The sequence below is a fragment of the Schistocerca nitens genome, chromosome 1, assembly GCF_023898315.1.
Source record: "Schistocerca nitens isolate TAMUIC-IGC-003100 chromosome 1, iqSchNite1.1, whole genome shotgun sequence".
Taxonomy (NCBI): Eukaryota; Metazoa; Arthropoda; class Insecta; order Orthoptera; family Acrididae; genus Schistocerca; species Schistocerca nitens.
Window position 1 is genome coordinate 459161344 of NC_064614.1, and position 21265 is coordinate 459182608.

General features: G+C 39.1%; 1 protein-coding gene across 1 annotated transcript in view; it reads right to left on the reverse strand.

Annotated features, from left to right (window-relative positions):
* The window catches only part of LOC126251777 (nuclear cap-binding protein subunit 3-like), an 84693-nt gene that overhangs the window by 9317 nt on the left and 54111 nt on the right, over positions 1–21265 (reverse strand). Inside the window, exon 7 of the mRNA XM_049952403.1 lies at positions 9426–9580. Within this exon, the coding sequence (XP_049808360.1) occupies positions 9426–9580 (155 nt within the window). The remainder of the gene's footprint in view (positions 1–9425; positions 9581–21265) is intronic.

The following is a 21265-nucleotide window of genomic DNA, read 5'->3' on the forward strand; positions in this document are numbered from 1 at the left end:
TGCTTGCTGCAATGGACAGTCAGGCAACAGGAGGTGTGCAGATGGACTGTGTGCTTGCTCTGTTTACTCTCCATCACCCCAAAGAGCCAAGAAGCCACTGACTGCTACCATGCCATGACAATCGCCACCCCAACGCACTAACCACAGCATTCTCAGCTGTCTTGGCATCTTGTGGTGCAGCAGTTAGTGTTGCTGCTTCTAGATCACAGAGTCTGTGTTTGATTCTCAAGCAGGTTGGAGATTTTCTTTGTTTTGAGACAGGGTACTCACGTTATCTTCATCATTTCATCTCAATTTCATTCACATGTAAGTTGCCGAAGAGGAGTCAAAGAAAAGAAGACAACACCAGACATAGTCTGCCAGCCAATAATGCCATACAATCATTTCTAGCAGTAATAAATGTCAAAATCAGCTGCTATGCCCATCAGTTAGTGAGTGTCCACATTGTTTGAAGTGCTACGTGGCAAAGTAAAAACATCAGTTATGCATGTGTTCATAAGGATGTCGCTTTCAGCAGCCTAATTATTAACTTGTATCCATTATGTTTCTCAATGTTTTCCAACAACTGCAAATACCACATTTTCTGTCTGTTTTACATTAATACAGCGAAGAAATGAACTTCTATTTCTTAATGCCCCGCAAGATAACACTTGAACCATGATGGCACCACAAATATTCATGTAATACTGCTTACCAGTGACTTAAAAACATTTTCAATTTTGCTTATATGCCTATAGTCTGGGAAATATGTAAAAAACTTCACTTCTCTTTGATTTGAAATACTGATATAGATAGTAATTACTCTTGTGCCTTGTTTTCTAGTTTGTCTTATTGGCATAATCCGAGCAGACAAATTTAATTTCCAGTTGAGATTTGTTTCCACATTAGGCAAGCTGTTGGTAACTAATTAGCTACCAGTTCATCACTACATATGTATTCCTTGATTGCTTCAATATACTAAGATATGGTTAAATGTGTAATTATCACACGAGTGTAGATTCTTGTTGCATAACCCGACCAATGTTTACAAACAGGGTACATTTGCAGTACTATCTTTTTGCTGAGCTTTTAAAAGTCTGTTTGAACAATGTGTAAGTCATACATCACTGCAGTGTTAGAAAGCATTTTTGGTGATTGTTAGCTCGACAAAAGAAAGGTACGCAATGTTTTTGAGTTGTTTATGAGCTATTGTTTTCGTACTGATCCTGCATTTGGACAACCTGTCCACATAACATCTGCAGATTTTTGTGGATATTCCTTTAGAATAGTAATATAACACCTGAACCACAGTAAAAGTTAATGATTAGGATGAACAATATAAGAGAGATTTTATTTAACTGCCTCAAGTAGCTTTTGACTAATTTCACTACTGCAACATCTGCGTACAAAATTTTTATATTTTTGTTGCTATTTGGGTTAGATAAAAAACCAATTTGATTTCCACATTTGTCCCTCTACTTATCACATATACGTATATGTCAAATGTACACAAATTGTAATTTTCAGTGTAGGGACAAGAAAATGAGAAGTTTGTCTGATATTTCTATCGTAATGTAAGTTTCTTTATTGTGAGACTTGCAGCATATATTATGTCACAGTAGGGCATTATGCAGAGAACTGGAAAACTGTATACTACTCGATATTTAATTTTGGTATATAAGCTTATTTCAGCTTTATTGCCTTCATCAGTACGTGTCCGGAAGTTGTAAATGGACATATATCAACTTTGAGTAAACCATTATTGCTGTCTGTAGTTGTTACCTGTAATACTATTTTCGGCAAATTTTTATAACTGTTCAATAATATGCTGTTGCACTTATAACACATTTTTTACTATCTGACAGTTGTAGAAATACAAGGTTGACAGTTAGCTGTTTATTAAACGATGTTGGAGCAAACAATCAGCTATCAACCTCGCATTTCTACAAGTGTCAGATAGTAAATAACATATTATAATACATGTGCAACAGTAAAGTATTGAACAGCTATAAAAAGTTGCCAAAAATAGTATTACAAGCAACAACTACAGACAGCAATAATGGTTTACTCAAAGTTTGTCCTTCTACAACTTCAGGACATGTACTGATGAAGGCAATGAACCAAAATAAAGTATCAAGCAGTATACTGTTTTCTAGTTATCTGCATACTGAATTACAGTATAATAACTCTGGAGGAGGGAGCCATTGCTGGTTAGTATGTGGTTATTTTTTATTTCGTAGACCTTGTCGCTGGGTCAGAATTTTCCACAAGTTTTAGTTTTTACTTTCTCAGTTTTCTAAAAACATTTTTTTGTATTTTTTGAAAGAAACCTACTGAAGGGATGTTAGGTGTGCTTCTATCTTTGATGTTATGACATAGTAATACAATACTGCATATTCTTCCCCGGCAGGGACATTCTCTTGCAGTTAAAATCAACAATGCCCAAGCGCTACTGGTCACACACAATACACGGGCTGGAAGTTGCCGTTGGGGTTCCACAAGAAGTGGTTACGTGCAGCTGCATCGTACACAAACTGTCTGAAGAATTTGCTAAAGAGCTGATTATGAGTTGTAGGTATCAAATTGGTTTCTAGGATAAAAGTAATGTATGTTTTGGTTTATTCCCTGAAAAGTGCACATAATTATTTATGGTATTTATGGAAGAAAAAGTGTTGTGATTGTTGGTTAGTAAATTCCATTGTTGGAACTTACTGATATTTGACCAGATACAGCTTCTGTGAAAAATGGTACCTTGATAAATTAATATGAAAAGGCAATGTAACAATGGTTACTTGAGCATGGCTTTATTTAACAATGAAGTATGTTCTCCCTCATACTTGAGGCCGATAGCCATAAATAAATTGAATACGTAATAGCTGCTTTACATATTGAACATGTCATCATTTGGGAGGAGAAGAGTTGAAACAGAGACTTTCAGCACTAAAACTGCAAATGGCCTAATTACCAGGAAAGTAACTTCTCTAATCCATCTAGAAGCTTACTTACTTAATTCCTTAACAATAATGCAAGAGATAATTCACCATGCCAACACTTTTCTGCTCGAGGAGGAGAGGTTATCAACAATTGAATGTTATGAGCTGCTAGTGTCAGTAAAGAGGTATTACAAGAGAGGTGTTACAGAAGAGGATGCAAACAGATTGGGATTACTGGCAATTAAGCTGTCGATCGCTTAGCCAGAAGAGCCGCTATGACAGAACATACCATCTACACTGCAATCCCAACTACAGACTTCAATATGTCCTACACAGGTGCATGGTAGAAGATGGACAACAGGTATGGGAGGAAACAACAGGACACAAAGGCAAGAAGAATGCAATGACTCACATGTCGGTCCTCTACGTCACGAAATCACATAAAAATTCAATATCTAGGCAACTCACCACTAATAGCCAGAACCAAATTAAATCCAGATGTTTCCATAAATATTTTCACAGGCTACACATTGTAAAGACACCTTGCTGTTCTTATGGAGAAAAAATGGGGTGCATATCATCTTTTATTAGGGTACCCTAAACTACATGGAAGTACAACAACCCTTTTACAAGAACGTGTGAAGCTTGGTCATCCATTGCCAATTTGCATGACAGCTTTGTTAGAAACACAAATTATAGACTTTTCCCAGCAGTGTGCAGATTCACTCTCACCGCTGGTATCCACAACTATGGATAACAACACTGACAATGGACTGCACAAAAGTGTTCTGCATCATTTGATTTTACAATGATTATACAGTTTTTCTCTAAGTATATTTGGTATATTTAAGACTGATAAATTCAATCAAAACAAAATTACTGGATCACAATTAGACAAACATGACTATATGATACTAGAAAGCCGCCAATATCATACAAATGCAGTGTAAAAAAGAAGGGGGAATGGTGTAGGAGAATTGATCGAAGAGTTAGACAAATTATGGAATATCCCCACCTCAGCCCCTATACTTTCACGAAGTTCCAGTAAGTGGCAGTACTACACACAACCTTCTAAATAGCGTCTGAAATTGCCGTGCGTTCAAAGCAGAGATGTGTCATTGAGTTTCTTTGGTGTAAAGCCAGAGTATCACAGACATTCATAAACACTTGCAGAATGTCTATGAGAGGGTGAGGCATCTGTCATTATTGCAACAAGGTCGCACAAATCTGTCTGATCCCCGGCATACTGACTGGCTGCACACAGCTGTAACTCCTGCTATGTTGGAACGTGCAGACACTCTCACAATCAAACACCTCACTGCTCAACTAGACATCTCTGTTGTAGTGCTGACACACTCATCCACCAGTTGGGGTACTAAAAGGTGTGCGCCCTCTGGGTTCCTCACCACCTAACAGAAGACCACAAAGAGCAATGAAGGACCATCTGTACAGAATTGCTTGCACTTTATGAGTCTGACTGTGATGATATTTTGTCGAACATCATCACAGGTGTTGAAACATGCATTCATCACTTTGAACTGGAAAAGAAATACAGGAATCTATGGAGTGGTACCATATCACCTCTTCTACAAAGAAAAAGTTGAAAGCCGCACCCTCAGCTAGTAAGCCATGGCATTGGTCATCTGGGACTCTAAAGAATTTATTCTGTTTGATATCCTCCCTCATGGTGCAATGATGAACTCTGAAGTGTATTGTGCTACCCTATGGAAATTGAAGAAACGACTTCAGTGTGTTTGTCGCCAAAAAATGCAAACAAACTTCTCTTTCTCCACTGCAACAGAAGGCCTCACACAAGCCTGCCTACACAACAATAGTTCAGACAACTTTGTTTAGGGTGGCTACTCGAACTGGGGGAGAGGGGGAGGAGCCAATCACTGAGATTACCAGGTATGGAAAACAAGATGACTACACAATATTTTCCTGATAAATTAACAGTGGGGGAGGGGGCATCTCACAATAACGACTTTTCTTTCCCCTCAGGTGAGAGTAATAGCCATAAGCAATAACCCATTGTTTGACCGCAGTTTTAAATATCAGTAGTTTGTACGGAATAATATTCATATTATTAACACACTTTGAAATATTATGTTGTTGTTGTTGTGGTCTCCAGTCCTGAGACTGGTTTGATGCAGCTCTCCATGCTACTCTATCCTGTGCAAGCTTCTTCATCTCCCAGTACCTACTGCAACCTACATCCTTCTGAATCTGCTTAGTGTATTCATCTCTTGGTCTCCTACGATTTTTACCCTCCACGCTACCCTCCAATGCTAAATTTGTGATCCCTTGATGCCTCAAAACATGTCCTACCAACCAATCCCTTCTTCTAGTCAAGTTGTGCCACAAACTCCTCTTCTCCCCAATTCTATTCAATACCTCCTCATTAGTTACGTGATCTACCCACCTTATCTTCAGCATTCTTCTGTAGCACCACATTTCGAAAGCTTCTATTCTCTTCTTGTCCAAACTATTTATGGTCCATGTTTCACTTCCATACATGGCTACACTCCATACAAATACTTTCAGAAACGACTTCCTGACACTTAAATCTATACTCGATGTTAACAAATTTCTCTTCTTCAGAAACGCTTTCCTTGCCATTGCCAGTATACATTTTATATCCTCTCTACTTCGACCATCATCAGTTATTTTACTCCCTAAATAGCAAAACTCCTTTACTACTTTAAGCGTCTCATTTCCTAATCTAATTCCCGCAGCATCACCCGATTTAATTTGACTACATTCCATTATCCTCGTTTTGCTTTTGTTGATGCTCATCTTATGTATTTTAAAATTTGTGATTTACAGAACTCAACAAAATTAAATTCCAATACTTGGTTAAAAACACAGAATTCCCTAAGATTTTATGGAATTCCAGAAATTCCCCAATATTTCCCTGATTTTTGGTAAAACATAATTCCCTGAGAATTCCAGGTTTTCCAGACAATTAGTAATCAAGTTTATTGGATCGTTCTTCCTCATCCACCCTACAGCCCAAATCTCACACATTCAAACTTCCATCTGTTTTGTCCAATGAAAGATGCACTCAGCACGAAGCAGTATGTGGATGATGGGAAGGATATTGATGCAGCAAATGATGGCTCCAATGTCAACCAGTAAAGTGGTGTCACGCAGCATACAGGCATGTCCAGTACAATGGCATGAGACTGTCCTATTGAACAGAGATTATGTTGAAAAACAGGGTTTTGTAGCCAAAGGAGTAGGGGAATAACATGATGTACAGGAATCCTGAATAAAACCAATTTGTTTTCAGAAAAAAACTGTATTGCATTACTTATTGAATGTCTATCGTTTCTACACTATGTGACCGAAAGTATCTGGACACCTGGCTGAAAATAATTTACAAGTTCGTGGTATCCTCCATTGGTAATGCTGGAATTCAATATGGTGTTGGCCCACCCTTTGCCTTGATGACAGCTTCCACTCCCGCAGGCATATGTTCAATCAGGTGCTGGAAGGTTCCCTGGCAGTCTATTCTTCATGGAATGCTCCACTGAGGAGAGGTATCAATGTCGGTCAGTGAGGCCTGGTACAAAGTCGACGTTCCAAAACATCCCAAACATGTTCTATAGGATTCACATGAAGACTCTGTGCTGACCAGTCCATTACAGGGATGTTATTGTCGTGTAATCACTCCGGCATAGGATGTGCATTATGAACAGGTGCTTGATCGTGTTGAAAGATGCATTTGCCATTTCCCAATCACTCTTCAACAGTGGGAGGCAAGGAGGTGCTTAAAACATCAATGTAGGCCTGTGCTGTTATAGTGCCACGCAAAACAACAAGGGGTTCAAGCCCCATCCATGAAGAACAAGACCGCACCATAAAACCACTGAATTTTACTGCTGGTACTACACACGCTAGCAGATGACATTCACCAGGTTCAAATGGCTCTGAGCACTATGCGACTTAACAGCTGAGGTCATCAGTCGCCTAGAACTCAGAACTAATTAAACCTAACTAACCTAAGGACATCACACACATCCATGCCCGAGGCAGGATTCGAACCTGCGACCTTAGCGGTCGCCCGGCTCCAGACAGTAGCGCCTAGAACCGCACGGCCACTCCGGCCGGCACATTCACCAGGTATTCGCCATACCCACATTCTGCCATTGGATTACCACACTGTGTATTGTGATTCTTCACTCCACACAACGTTTTTCTACTGTTCAATCGAACAATGTTTAAGCTCCTCACACCAAGTGAGGCTTCGTTTGGCATTTACCGGCACGATGTGTGACATATGAGCAGCCACTCGACAATGAAATAGAAGTTTTCTCACCTCCTGCTTAACTGTCATAGTACTTACAGTGGATCCTGATGCAGTTTGGAATTCCTGTGTGATGGTCTGGATAGATGTCTGCCTATTACACATTATGATCCTCTTCAACTGTCGGCGGTCTCTGTCGGTCAACAGACGAGGTCGGCCTGTACACTTCTCTACTGTACATGTCCCTTCATGTTTCCACTTCACTATCACATCAGAAACAGTGGACATAGGGATGTTTAGGAGTGTGGAAATCTCGTGTACAGACATATGACACAAGTGACACCCAATCACCTGACCACGTTCAAAGTCCGTGAATTCCGTGGAGTGCCTCATTCTGCTTTCTCACGATGTCTAATGACTACTGAGGTCGCTGATATGGAGTACCTGGCAGCAAAATGCACCTAATATGAAAAACATATGTTTTTGGGGGAGTCCGGATACTTTTGATCACATAGTATGTATTAACAGTGGTTGTAATTATTATGTTGCATACACCATATAGCACTTGAGAGAAATGTGGCTACTGCAGACCCACCTGCGACCCTACTAGTGAGAAACTGCATCACAGGTACTCCTGAGAGCTAGTGATATTGTGCAAGAAAGCTTTGGGTGAAAAACAGTGAGAGACATGATTAGCATTATGATTATAATGCGTTAAGGCACCGCTGCCTTGTGGCCTATATAAGTTTTACGATAATGATAGAAGTTGAGGAAATGAATTATAATTTATGCCACAGCCAGAACTTGAACCCAGGTCTCCTTGGTTACTAGGCAGGTGTACGAGCCATTACACCACTGCAGCAGTACAGGTAACACAGCTGCAAGGACTACCCTAGTCCAATGTGCTCCCCAACGTGAAACATGAACTTCAATTCACATGTTCAGCTTATTGAAGTTTGTGTTTTGGAGGGCATTGGACTAGGGTAGTCTGTGCAGCTGTGTTATCTATACTGCTGCAGTGGGTGTAATTGCTTGCACACCTGCCCAGTAAGCAAGGAGACCCGGATTCAAGTCCTGGCCGTGACACAAATTTTAAATCATTTCTTCAGCTTCTATCATTATTGTAGATAAAGATGAGACTTAAATGTCTCAAGGAAATTTTAACAGTACATAAGTTTTATTGAGGGTATGAACTCCAAGGCAGCCATGGTAAAATGCTGACATTTAGAATATTCTATACATTTCTGCTGATATGCTGGAAGATATGAAAAGGAGTATGTTTCGATTCTCTAGCCAGATGTAGTTTTTGGGTGTAATTGACAAAATATTTTATAGAATCATACTTGGACATTTTTGATGATGGTTAGAAGGCAAAGCCTTCTGTCTGTGTTTTTTATGGTTAATACACACAGATTGGAATTATTAGTGGAGTAGTGAGATTATTAGCTTTCTTATTCATTGACTCAACATTATGCAAATAAGCATACAAGTTTTAATGAATAAAAACAAATTCATGGTCCTGCAACACAAGTTGATATTTATTGGTGGACAGAGTATGTTCCTTCACAATTGCGCAATTTTAACATCATAACAGACAAGACCCAAATGAGAAAAAAGTAATACTTACCTATGAACCTAATGTCAAGCAACAACATTAAACATGATTAACATAAGCAGCCAGACACAAAATAAATTTTAAGTTAAAAATCCAAGGATTTTTGCATGTTATTGTGGTTAAATGACAATAGTATTTTTTCCTGGAGCAACTCGTTGCACTGTGGCATCTCTCTGTCAAAGATAATGGTTGAAAAGGCAGCTGCACAAAGATTTCACAAGAATGTACTGTGCTCTGTGAATCTCATAATAAAAGTCGTAGTGCCATAAAGCAATTAAGGCTAATGGGTTCCTTTGAAACTATAGTACTGATTCAGCTATGACTGTAACTTCCACGGGGTATCAGATAGCACAACATTAAAGACATACAGGGCCAAAACTATTAATATCTAGTGCAACATATTTGACGCTTCTTGTAACAGCTACTTTATGTAGTCAGAAATAAGAAAGTTATAGCGTCTGATTACATGATGGGCGAGGCGGTTCAGTGAGCCAATTTTAACTTCAATTTCAGTTGAAAATATAAATATTTTGTATAATTTAGACTATGTTGTGTACGCAAAATTGCTCCTAAGTTTCTAGTGTTTACTACTCTTTATCTTATGCATTTCATGTTTCAAATGGGGCATAAATGTGACAAAAGGACTAACCTTACTACGTCGAGTCCATCTTGCATCATCACGGTCAGGAGAATTATTACCATTGCTGCTGTTATCAGAAGAATCATTCTGTTCCCGATGTCGAGGAGGAACTTGCCGTGGTGGTGGATCTGGAGATGGGGGAGGAGATTCACTCTCGTAAGGTCCTATGACAGAATACAGAACATTATCATAAGAGATATACATATTTTCCAGAAGAATCTCTGAGAAGTAGCTTACACAAATAGTACTTATCCCATTCTTCACAAAAAAAGGGATCAATCTACAACAGATTATTTTTAAAAGTCCTCAAACACACAACAGACTTTCAGTTACAGAGTGGCACTTTTAGTCAAACTTTTAAGCTCAATTTGCAAAATGTCTGATTTTTCAAGTGTGTGGTTCATTATTAAGCACTTATTAATCTGCTCAAATTTTCTTTCATCCAGGAGAGTTAGTCTTGAAGGGCTTCTGGTTGGCTTGGGCTGCGTGGTGGTTTGTTACACTTCACCTAATGCACCAGACACTTTAAGTTGCCACCTGGACACTCCTTTTATATACAATGAATGTTGCTTACTGAATATCTGGTCAATGTTAAGTATCATTAGTCAGGTTATGTGCCCTGAATCCATGTGCCTTCTTCACATATCTCGGCTCAGACTTCACCTGCTTACAGGCTGCACATAAAGCTGCTTAAAATTAACTTCTCATTCCCATTCACTGCACCACATAAACAAGAAGCGAGATTCAATTCACTTTCTTATATTATCTTCAAAATTACAAGCCAATATATGACAAATGAGGGCAGCTACCAGCTCGTATACTGCCTCTCTATACTGTGTACATACTAGAGCTGATATTCCACTTAATAATCAACAGTTACAATACATTTACTATCTTTGACAGTTCACATTCTTAGATTTCATGGAGCTCTTTCTTCTGCACCGTCCACTCCACCTAAGCAGATAGGGTCTTCTGACTGCTATTCACTTCTGCACAGTTACTGGATCATTAGCTCTGGTATCAGCCCGTACAATTTAAAACATCTCCCAACAGTGAGGGGCTCAACACTTATACACTACTCTCAGTCACGAACATCTTTTCTCTGGCATATGTATTTAAGGGTATGATACCTCTCATTCAAGGAATGGTATGTATCACTAAAGTCCTGCAAAGTACGCAGAAGAAATGAATAAAAATATATGTGAAATTTCGAAGGTAAGAGGCAGCTACTGGTAGAATTGAAGTTGTGAGGATGTGTTGAGAGTCGTGCCTCGTTAGCTAAGTTCATAAGAGCATTGCCTGCAAATGGCAAGATTTCTGGTCCAAGTTCCAGTCCAGGACATGTATTTTGTAGCTATTTTTCAGATAAGCATGATAAAAATATGGCAGACAGTGCAGTGTAACGTATTGAGAATGCTCTAATTAACATCGGAAAAGTGGCAAAAGGAGGAGGATATAAGAAGAAGGAAATGAAGAACGAATTACTAGAGGCGGTGAGAGAAATAAGACAATGTTTAGAATCTTTGAAAAACGAAACAAAAGCAAAGGGGGAGGAGAACAGGAAGCCTACAAGAGAGGTTATGAACAGCCAACAGGAAGAGACGAGTGAGGAAAAAGACAGCTCCACTGCCTGACAACTAGCGACATCTATTGGAGCAATGCAGGAAACAGCACATAGCGGACAGAGGCAGACGGAAGAGGCATCTACAGGATCTGAGAAGAACTTCAACAGAGACATCTTCGGATTGAGTAGCTCTCTGGAAAATAGCAAAAAAAGGCAAAAATAACACAAGTGGGAGAATTGAAGCATAAAACGGAGGAGGTAACAGATTTCCTAAAAAACCAGCTAAGGATATTAATACAGGAGTAAATAAAGAAAACTCTAGAAAAGGGAAGTCACTCAGAACCAGAGAAAACCAAAACTGATGGAAACAACATACAAACTACGTATAACAACAGAGCCAAACCATGGGGAACGACAATATACATAAATCCTCTGTCCCAGCAACAAAATCAGGCACAAGTCCAAATCAATGCACAGGAGCAACATCATGAAACCTGAAATGAGGTTAATGAACTAGAGGGACCATCTTGGAGTACTGTGATAGGAAGGAGCTAGTCCAGGAGAAGAAACCGGAGTATTAATAAAACCATAATGTGTAAAAAAAATAGACAAAGAAATGCAAGCAGCAGAAAAAAACAACGTGGCTATATATCAGTAACTTAAAGAGAACCAGCACAACTGACACAGTAGTGAAATACCTCAACAAGAACGGAATACTAGGACAACTAGAATGTGAAGAACTGCACACACTGGGCGACAAAAAAGCTTTTAAAGTAGGGCATTCCGTTCTAAGATCTACAAATTACACAAGAACTAGAATTCTGGCCTGAAAACAGAAAAGTACATTGATTTCATTTCCCAAGAAGATCAATGGAAGAGGGAGCAGAGCTCAACTAAATCAAGAAGAAAACAAGGAGAGCAATAAATAAAAGCCATCTTATGGAATACAGAGGGAAAATAAAAAGTGCTCTTAATCTAACACCAACAGACATTCTGCGAAACTTGGATCTTGCAATTCTAACAGAAACTTTCCTGATAGACAACTGGCAACATAAAGATTTCTACAATTTTCACCTAACGGCAAAGAAAGGAGAAAGTGGGCGACCAATGGGAGGAATATCTATCCTACTGAAACCCTGCATGACAACCACCAAAAAAATCATAAAACAAGAAACTTTAATAGAGAAAGGAGACCTTGAAAAAGCATCAAACATAAATATAATTGCAGCCTATTTCCAACAGTACACAAATGCAGTAGAAATAATTGACAAAATAGTCATACTTATCAAACAATGCGACAGCAAACCCACCATTATTGCAGGCGATCTCGACTGTAGAATAGACACAGAGCACTACAAAGCAAGACTAGTCACTTAAACCCTAGAAGAAGACGGTTTCACCCTTCTGAACAACAGACAAATACCTACATATATGTGCCATAATGGAAAAAGTACCATTGGTATCGCATTAACAAGAGGAGAAATAAAAGGAAGTATTCAACCAATATGGCATGACTCCATCACTCCTATATGAAAGCACATTCCATTGAGGATAAAAATAAATATCTCCACCTCACCACCAGCAAGAAAGACCCACCAAATAACACAAAAAAAATAGATAAAGAAAAAATAAAAAACCAAAAAGAACAAATAACATAAATAGAAACTTTAATAGAGAAAGGAGACCTTGAAAAAGCAACAGACAAAATAGAAGACCTCCTAAAAAATTCAGTGATAGAAACAAACTCAAAAACAAGGACAGCAAAAAGATGGTCCGATTTTGAATGCTATAGCAAAAGAAACACTGTTCTAAGAACGCACCACAGACAGTGAAAGCAGCACGACGAGGAAACATGCAAACTATACACAGAAGGGGAGGGGGAGGTGGGGGGGGGGGGGAGGGGGGAAGAAAAAAACACAGAAAGAGAGTAAGCGAAGCAGATGAAGCAGCGGAAGACCCATACATAGTAATAAGACCAAGAAGACACATTCATACACCAAATATAAACATGGTGGAATGGGAAGACCACGTCAGTAAGATACTGGACAAACGAGGAGTCCAAACACCCCCAAAGAAGACAAAGACCATTAAACAAAGGAAAAAGACCTCTAAATGAAGAAGATGTGAAAGAAATAATAAAAATCATGAAGAACAAAAAAACAGCAGGTCCCGATAATGTGTGTGTGTGCGAGTGTATACCTGTCCTTTTTTCCTCCTACGGTAAGTCTTTCCGCTCCCGGGATTGGAATGACTCCTTACCCTCTCCCTTAAAACCCACATCCTTTCATCTTCCCCTCTCCTTCCCTCTTTCCTGACGAAGCAACTGTTGGTTGCGAAAGCTTGAATTTTGTTTGTATGTTTGAGTGTCTATCGACCTGCCAGCACTTTCGTTTGGTAAGTAAGTCACATCATCTTTTTTTTTTTTCTAATGAACATATAAAAGATGCAAAAGAGGCTCTCCAACACATATGGATCAAACTATTCAACAAATGCCTGGAACTTGGAAGAATTCTGACCCAATGGAGACACTAATAATAAAAGTTCTCTACAACCAACGGGCACAAACAAGTACAGAGGCATAGCCCTAGAAAATACTCAGTTCAAGATGTTTTCAAAGATAATTACACAAAAAACCAAAGCCTTCGTGGACACTCACCTTCCAGAACCACAAATGGGCTTCAGATCTGGAAGATCAAACTTATAGCTGTCAGGCTTCTTCGAAACAACATCGACGAAGCACTACAAAAGAAACAAATGTTCTACACAGTGTTCATACACTTTACTAAAGCCTTTGACCTATGGAAAGAGATTCCATAGTCTGAAAACTGGAAAACACAATGGGAGAAGATAGCGTATGGGCAAGAATAATAAAGTCAATCCTCGAACACAACTTAATCACAATATCAGACAACTTCTCTTTTCCAAACCTCATTTTGCAATTGAATGGAACCTTAGAGGGTGACCCAATGAGCCCTTTGCTGTACATTCATGCCACTGAAGAATTACTGCGAATTGGAGAAGATGAAGAATATGTATACATATATGCATATTTACTTGTAAATTACAGAATTCCAGCAATCAGTCATCCTTTTTAAATTTTATTGGCAGATCTAGTTTTCAGCTAGAAGCTAGCCATTTTCCATGCACTATTATTGTTGCTCAATGCATGTAATGCCTGTTGGTCGGGCTTCATCCACAGTCCATTGAATACGCCAGCTTTCAGAATCGAAGGTAACCTGATATATGCATATGCTTACGACACAGCCGTAGGATCAACAGATATGCAGAAGCTGCAGAAAATCATTGAGAAAATAGATAAATGGTGCAGTGAACACAAACTACACATAAACATAACAAAGACCGAAATGGTGATTTTCAGAAAAAGAGGCAAAACACCCAAGAATGCAGAAATCAACATCAGAGGGCAAAAAATAAAAATCTCATCAGACTTTAAATACCTAGGGGTGACATTGCAACCAACAGCCAAGTGCTTCACAAAACATACAACAGAAAGCACAACCCAAGCAATAATAGCAATACAAGACATCAGAAACATTACTCAGTCTAGAAACTGCCATGAAATTATTCAACACAAGAATCTTGCCAATCCTGGCCTACGGGATGGAGGTTATATGGGATCACCTGACAGAAAAAAATCTAGAAACACTAGAAAATGTAAAATCAACTTATCTAAAAAGAGCACTAGTCTCTCAAAGGCATCATCTAGACTACAGTACCTGCTAGCGAGAGAGGCATTCCTAATTGAAGACATCAAACTTCGATATATGATGCCACACAGAAATCAACTGAAGATCATGGAGGATAAACAAGAAAAAGTATGGCCGGAGCTCTATGGCACCGAAGCAATGACAAACTGCTCATGGACAGCACCAAACTTCGAACTGCAACAGGTACTAACTAGATTATCTATTCACGGCTTTCATCATCTAATTTGCAGAAACAAAAATTATCATGACCTAACCACAAAATGTGTGTGTGAACTGTATAATGAAACCTGTGAATGATATCACATAGAGCTTTGCAGTAAAAGAGTGAAATCTAGGAAATACGGAAGCGTCCGATCCCGCCCGTCTGCTTTGACCCATGACGTCACAAATATGGCAGAAACAAAAACAAACACACACACTTTCCACAAGAAGCCTAATGACACTAACGGGACAAGCGCGGGAAATGGTGTGTTTTGGGTGGGGGGCAAACTAAATATAAACAAATTTAGACGCCTTGCGTAGCTACAACGTGTAAGTGAAGACAGCCATGCATGAATACCCACCCACCCACCTCCCCAGGGGTCGTAACCCCTGCAACCCATAGAAGATAAAGATGCTTCAGTAGCTGATTAGCGTTTTTTGTCTTTTTTTTAAAAAAAATCTCACGGGATAGAACGAACAGATCAGAAAGATAAATATAATAAACTAAAACAGAAATTAGAGGAAACAGATAATTAAAATAAGTAATAAGTGTTTTTAAATTAAAAAAAAAAATCTCACAAGATAGAACGAACAGATCAGAAAAGTAAATAAAATAAGATAAAACAGAACTGGAGACAGCCACACTCAAACCAAACTCCGCGCCGTCATGACGTCACACACGACAGCACCCTTACGTCACGGGTCAAAGCCGACGCATGGGATCGGACGCTTCTGTCGACCCGAAATCTATATATGAATGTGCAAAAGTGTAAATGTAAAATGTTAAGCAAAGTAACTGTATGTGGCTATTTGGCTGCAATTTTATTAAATAAACAAGATAAGCATGATCACTCCAATGTTTACATTCAGTGAGAGGGATACAAAAGTGACAAGTAAAAAACCATAAAAATTATTTAACTGCATCTTATGAGTAGGTCTGAAAATCAGTTGCAACAAGATAAAAAGTTTACTTAGGGCAGCTGAAGGCTACTTGATGGGGAAAAAAACTGAAATGAATGAGAGAGTAAAGCAGCCAAGAGCTATTGTGATAAATTAAAATTTCAAAACTAAGCTTCCAGTATTCCTCAAGGGGAATATTTACAATTACATGTACTGTCATTTTAGAATTATGACAATGAGACACATAAGTTTAAATAAAAAATTGAGGAATGTAAATAACTGAGTCTATACCTTCTGCTTCACAGTATATTTACTCTTTAATGAAATTAATCATGTGTAATCTATGCATTTTTCCAACCAACAACTTGCATTACAAGTACTAGTTAAGCAATACAGATTAGGAATAACTTGAGTCTACAGGAATTTCATTTGTTCCAAAGAGGTATGCATTATTCAGGGGCTCACATTTTCAATAACAATTGTAAACTGTTTGATTGCTAATGAAGAACACGATAGTGGGAGCTTACAAGACTGATCTGTGACCTACTTCTCCTATTCCATAACCAAATTTACTAGCTGACATAAGTTACATGCTGTGATCAACATCATAAAATTAGTTCCATGCGACAGCATCTGCACACTGTAAGTGGATTTATTTAAAAAAATGTAGGCCTACATAAAGATTACATAATTTCAGCAGTGCCATTCTCACAATAACATAGAGATTATTTTAGCAATTGTAAATTTACATTTTTGTGGCAATTACAGCATTACTTTCTAACTTTAAGGATACAAGGTACTTTTCCGTCTCAATATTATGTAAAAATCAACATCTATTTCTTTCAGGCACTGTTTATAATGTATATGTTTTACAGATTTTTTGTCGATAGTATGTAATGCAGCACACTTTCGAAACAAATTAGAAGTATTTTGGATATTATTGAACCTGCTTAGGGTTATTAAAAATATTACAAAGAAACTGATGCATTTTTTTTTCCAAAATGCTTCCTCAAATTGAGATACCATTTAATCCAATGTTATACATTTGAAGGAGACAAAATTTTTACCAGATATGCATGACATGATGGCTGAGGCACTAGACCTATTTAATTTCACCTATTATGTATATTATAAGGATAAAAAACATCATGCCTTACATTTTAATTTTTATATTTTTTTTCCTACTAAAAATGTTATTTTTTCTATAATTAGTTGATTCTTCAATAAAGCTCAGGTCTACTACATAAGTATGGACTATGGCAAGTTAGAGAAAGAAAAATAGAGCAATGCTTTATAAACTATATGAAATATTTGTACCTGAATTCCGAAAAATACAACTTGCAGGAATTGCGAATGAAGATATGAGTCCAATTAAACTGTGCCTCAAAACATTCCTGAAGCACAGGCTTCATCCTGCAGCATTTCTTCATCTTCCAGCCTCCTCTTGGCATTCCTTTTAGCACTTCTTGCTTTTTACGTAACTTGAAGAGCAAATCTTTCAGCTTCATGCATCCGTTGCCTGTCACATCTTCCATATTAGAGCCTCATTTTATGCCTAAATTTTTCAGGACTTCCAACCTTCCTATCATTCCATCATTGAAACATATCACTGCATCTAGTACACCAACTTTTATTGTATTTAGTCCTACAAAAACATTCTTGGATAGTCTTTCCAATATGCAATGGTTGAAACTTTTATTTGTATTCTAAGTGCCCCATGAAGCCATTTACTAAGCAATACAGGGTCACTCAGGTATCTAAAAATTGGTTTTATTTCATTCCTAGCAAGCTCAGGATGAGAATGCTTATGATGGTATATTTGACCACTTTCATTTGCTTTTTGGTAACCACGCGAAGAATCTGCTCCTTTAGGGCAAAGTCCATGAACAGAGTGTTCATCTGTGGACAGCTTATGAAAGTAGGTGGCCCATACAGCTTTTCCATTGCTGTAACATCATTCAGAGGTGCGGTTCGTCTAATGGCCAGTCCATAATAACTCTGAAAGAGGTTTATTTCAGTCTCTGTCAATCTGCCTCAACCAGTCAAAGATTTTCCATCAGATAGCAACTTTCCTTTCATTTCCCTTTGTAGCTTCCTCAATCTAGCACCCATCCTCTTTTGCACATGTCCATAACACTCCAGTTTTGTTACCACAGTATCACCATAAACGTTGAACTCATTAATTTTATTGAAAGCTTTAGAGTCTCCATCACCTAGGTACTTGGTATATCTAATGTTATAAACGGGCACCAACCTCCGTAATATTTTTAGAGCTCCATACCTCCACTGTAAACATCATAATTCTTAGAACACTGATGTTCAATATGTCCTTGAGTGTTACCATGGCACGAGTGGCAGTACTTAGATAAGTACTCAACATCAACAACTTTTCCACTCTCTAGAGAAGTAGCACTTACAACATCATTCAAGGAGCAATGTCCCTGGCTCCACTAATATTTACAGTTTCTTCTACTACACATTTCACAGATGCTTTAGACACAACAGTCAAGGCACCTGAAAGCATTTTTATGTACTTGCTGAACCTACTGGGAGGAGGAGGAGAAGGAGGAGGAAGGTACTTCAAACCACAAAATGTTTGAGCAGCCTTTTTTTCCTTTTCCTATTGCATGCACTGAATACATTAACTTCAAAGTCACATCATATGAATAATGCACAATATTCACAGTTATTTTCGAGGCAAATTTATTGCAGGATCTACACAGAACAACTAATTTTGACACTAAGCCCTTCTGTTACTGTGTTGTTCAGTTATTTCCAGACAGCCTACATCATCACATTGTTTACATTTCGCCACTTCCTTTATCAGAGAAGATAAGATACCCACATCAACAACAACACATCCACTAGAAACAGCATCATTGTTAACACAAAAATTTTAATCACCAAGACATCAACGAAGCGAGAGTGTTGGCAGCACTGGATTCCATTCCGCAAGACTGTAAAGATCACTACAAAACAACAGTTTTAACAATACATTTAAATTCTGCGGCTTAGGCAGTGTTGGAAGTCGTCGTCTGCTGAATGATGAAGAAAAATAGAGTATAAGTTCAAGTAAGTATGTTTTACACAGTAACTTACGATATATAATTTGGTTTTTTAGTATGGTTGTGCTTTAAATACTCAAATATATATTCTTTGGAGGTTACTGCTTGCTGTGAAATAAACTACATTCATTTAGGCCGTTTGAACGTCGGTGTTGCCATATGGCAATGCTAGGCGCTTGTACTCAGTAAAAGGACGAATTTTCTCTTTTTTGTTTTAGAAGAGGTTTCTTGCTTGCTGAGGCGCTGGAGATTCTTTATAATGACGATATTGAAGGTGATGTGTTTGTTGAGCCCCAAAATTATTTTCCAAGAAAGATCGGGGATATTTTGAGACAGCAATAGAGAAGAATGATGGATTATTGTACGTGCGGTGGCTGGACAACTCAATTGTCACAATGATATCTTCTTCATGTGGTGCACAAGAAGTTGGCCAAGCCAAGAGATTCTCGCAACTAAAAAAGCGAAATATAATTATTCCCAGACCAAAACTGGTAGCCAAATATAATACATATATGGGAGATACTGATCAGATGGATCAGAATCTAGCATGCTATTGCATTGCAATAAGAAGCAAGAAATGGTACTGGTGTCTCTTTGCATGGATGTTAGATTTCGTCATACAAAACAGTTAGATTTTGTATAATAAAGCAAAAAACCAAATTATTTCTCAGCTTGATTTCAAGAGGGAAGTAGCAACAGTGTACTTGCAAAGGCACCAAGCTTTACCAAAAGGAGCCGGGAGAGCATCTGCACACAAGGGCATGTTCCGACAGCCGCATATCTGATTAAATTAGGTTTGATAAGACTGACCACCTCATCCAGCACTCACAAGGAAAGAAGAAAAAAAGGTGTGCACACAAGGACTGTAAATCTATTGTGAGAACAATGTGCTCAAAGTGTAATGTGGGATTGTGTATTGACTGTTTTATTCCGTTTCATGTAAAATAATTCTGAGTTCAAGATTTGATATTTGATTTTTGATTATTAATTGTTCTGTGTTATAAAGTATCAATTGTGTAATGAAGACTGAATAATAAATTTGCACAAAATTTGTATATGTAGTAAGAAATTTCAATAACCTACTTATTTTAGTTGAAGTTTTAATCCGTATAAATTTAGGTAGTGAAAACGCCTAGTGTTGCCATATGGCAACATCAAATACCTTGCTAATGGCGGTAATGACTTTCGTCGAAACAACTCTGTTGTGTAATTTATGCCTTTTACAGACATAACAACACAATTTTTTTTTTAAAAAATCACGAAAAAATTAATTCCGTCGCTAATGGGTTAACATTCCTTCAACTGGTTGGTATTTTGTGAGATAGTGTAGTTGAGCGCACAGCCTTTTAAAGTCAGATTGGCAATGCTTAGGAGCACCTGCCTGCAAGCTTAGATGGCCTTGGTGGTTTGATGTGTGTACCGCATGGGACAGATTTCTGGTAAGATGTTCCCAAGGAAAAGGGGATTGTTAATTTTGCTGCTTTTAGTATTGTGATATGTAAGGTTGCGGATATACACTCCTGGAAATGGAAAAAAGAACACATTGACACCGGTGTGTCAGACCCACCATACTTGCTCCGGACACTGCGAGAGGGCTGTACAAGCAATGATCACACGCACGGCACAGCGGACACACCAGGAACCGCGGTGTTGGCCGTCGAATGGCGCTAGCTGCGCAGCATTTGTGCACCGCCGCCGTCAGTGTCAGCCAGTTTGCCGTGGCATACGGAGCTCCATCGCAGTCTTTAACACTGGTAGCATGCCGCGACAGCGTGGACGTGAACCGTATGTGCAGTTGACGGACTTTGAGCGAAGGCGTATAGTGGGCATGCGGGAGGCCGGGTGGACGTAACGCCGAATTGCTCAACACGTGGGGCGTGAGGTCTCCACAGTACATCGATGTTGTCGCCAGTGGTCGGCGGAAGGTGCACGTGCCCGTCGACCTAGGACCGGACCGCAGCGACGCACGGATGCACGCCAAGACCGTAGGATCCTACGCAGTGCCGTAGGGGAGCGCACCGCCACTTCCCAGCAAATTAGGGACACTGTTGCTCCTGGGGTATCAGCGAGGACCATTCGCAACTGTCTCCATGAAGCTGGGCTACGGTCCCGCACACCGTTACGCCGTCTTCCGCTCACGCCCCAACATCGTGCAGCCCGCCTCCAGTGGTGTCGCGACAGGCGTGAATGGAGGGACGAATGGAGACGTGTCGTCTTCAGCGATGAGAGTCGCTTCTGCCTTGGTGCCAATGATGGTCGTATGCGTGTTTGGCGCTGTGCTGGTGAGCGCCACAATCAGGACTGCATACGACCGAGGCACACAGGGCCAACACCCGGCATCATGGTGTGGGGAGCGATCTCCTACACTGGCCGTACACCACTGGTGATCGT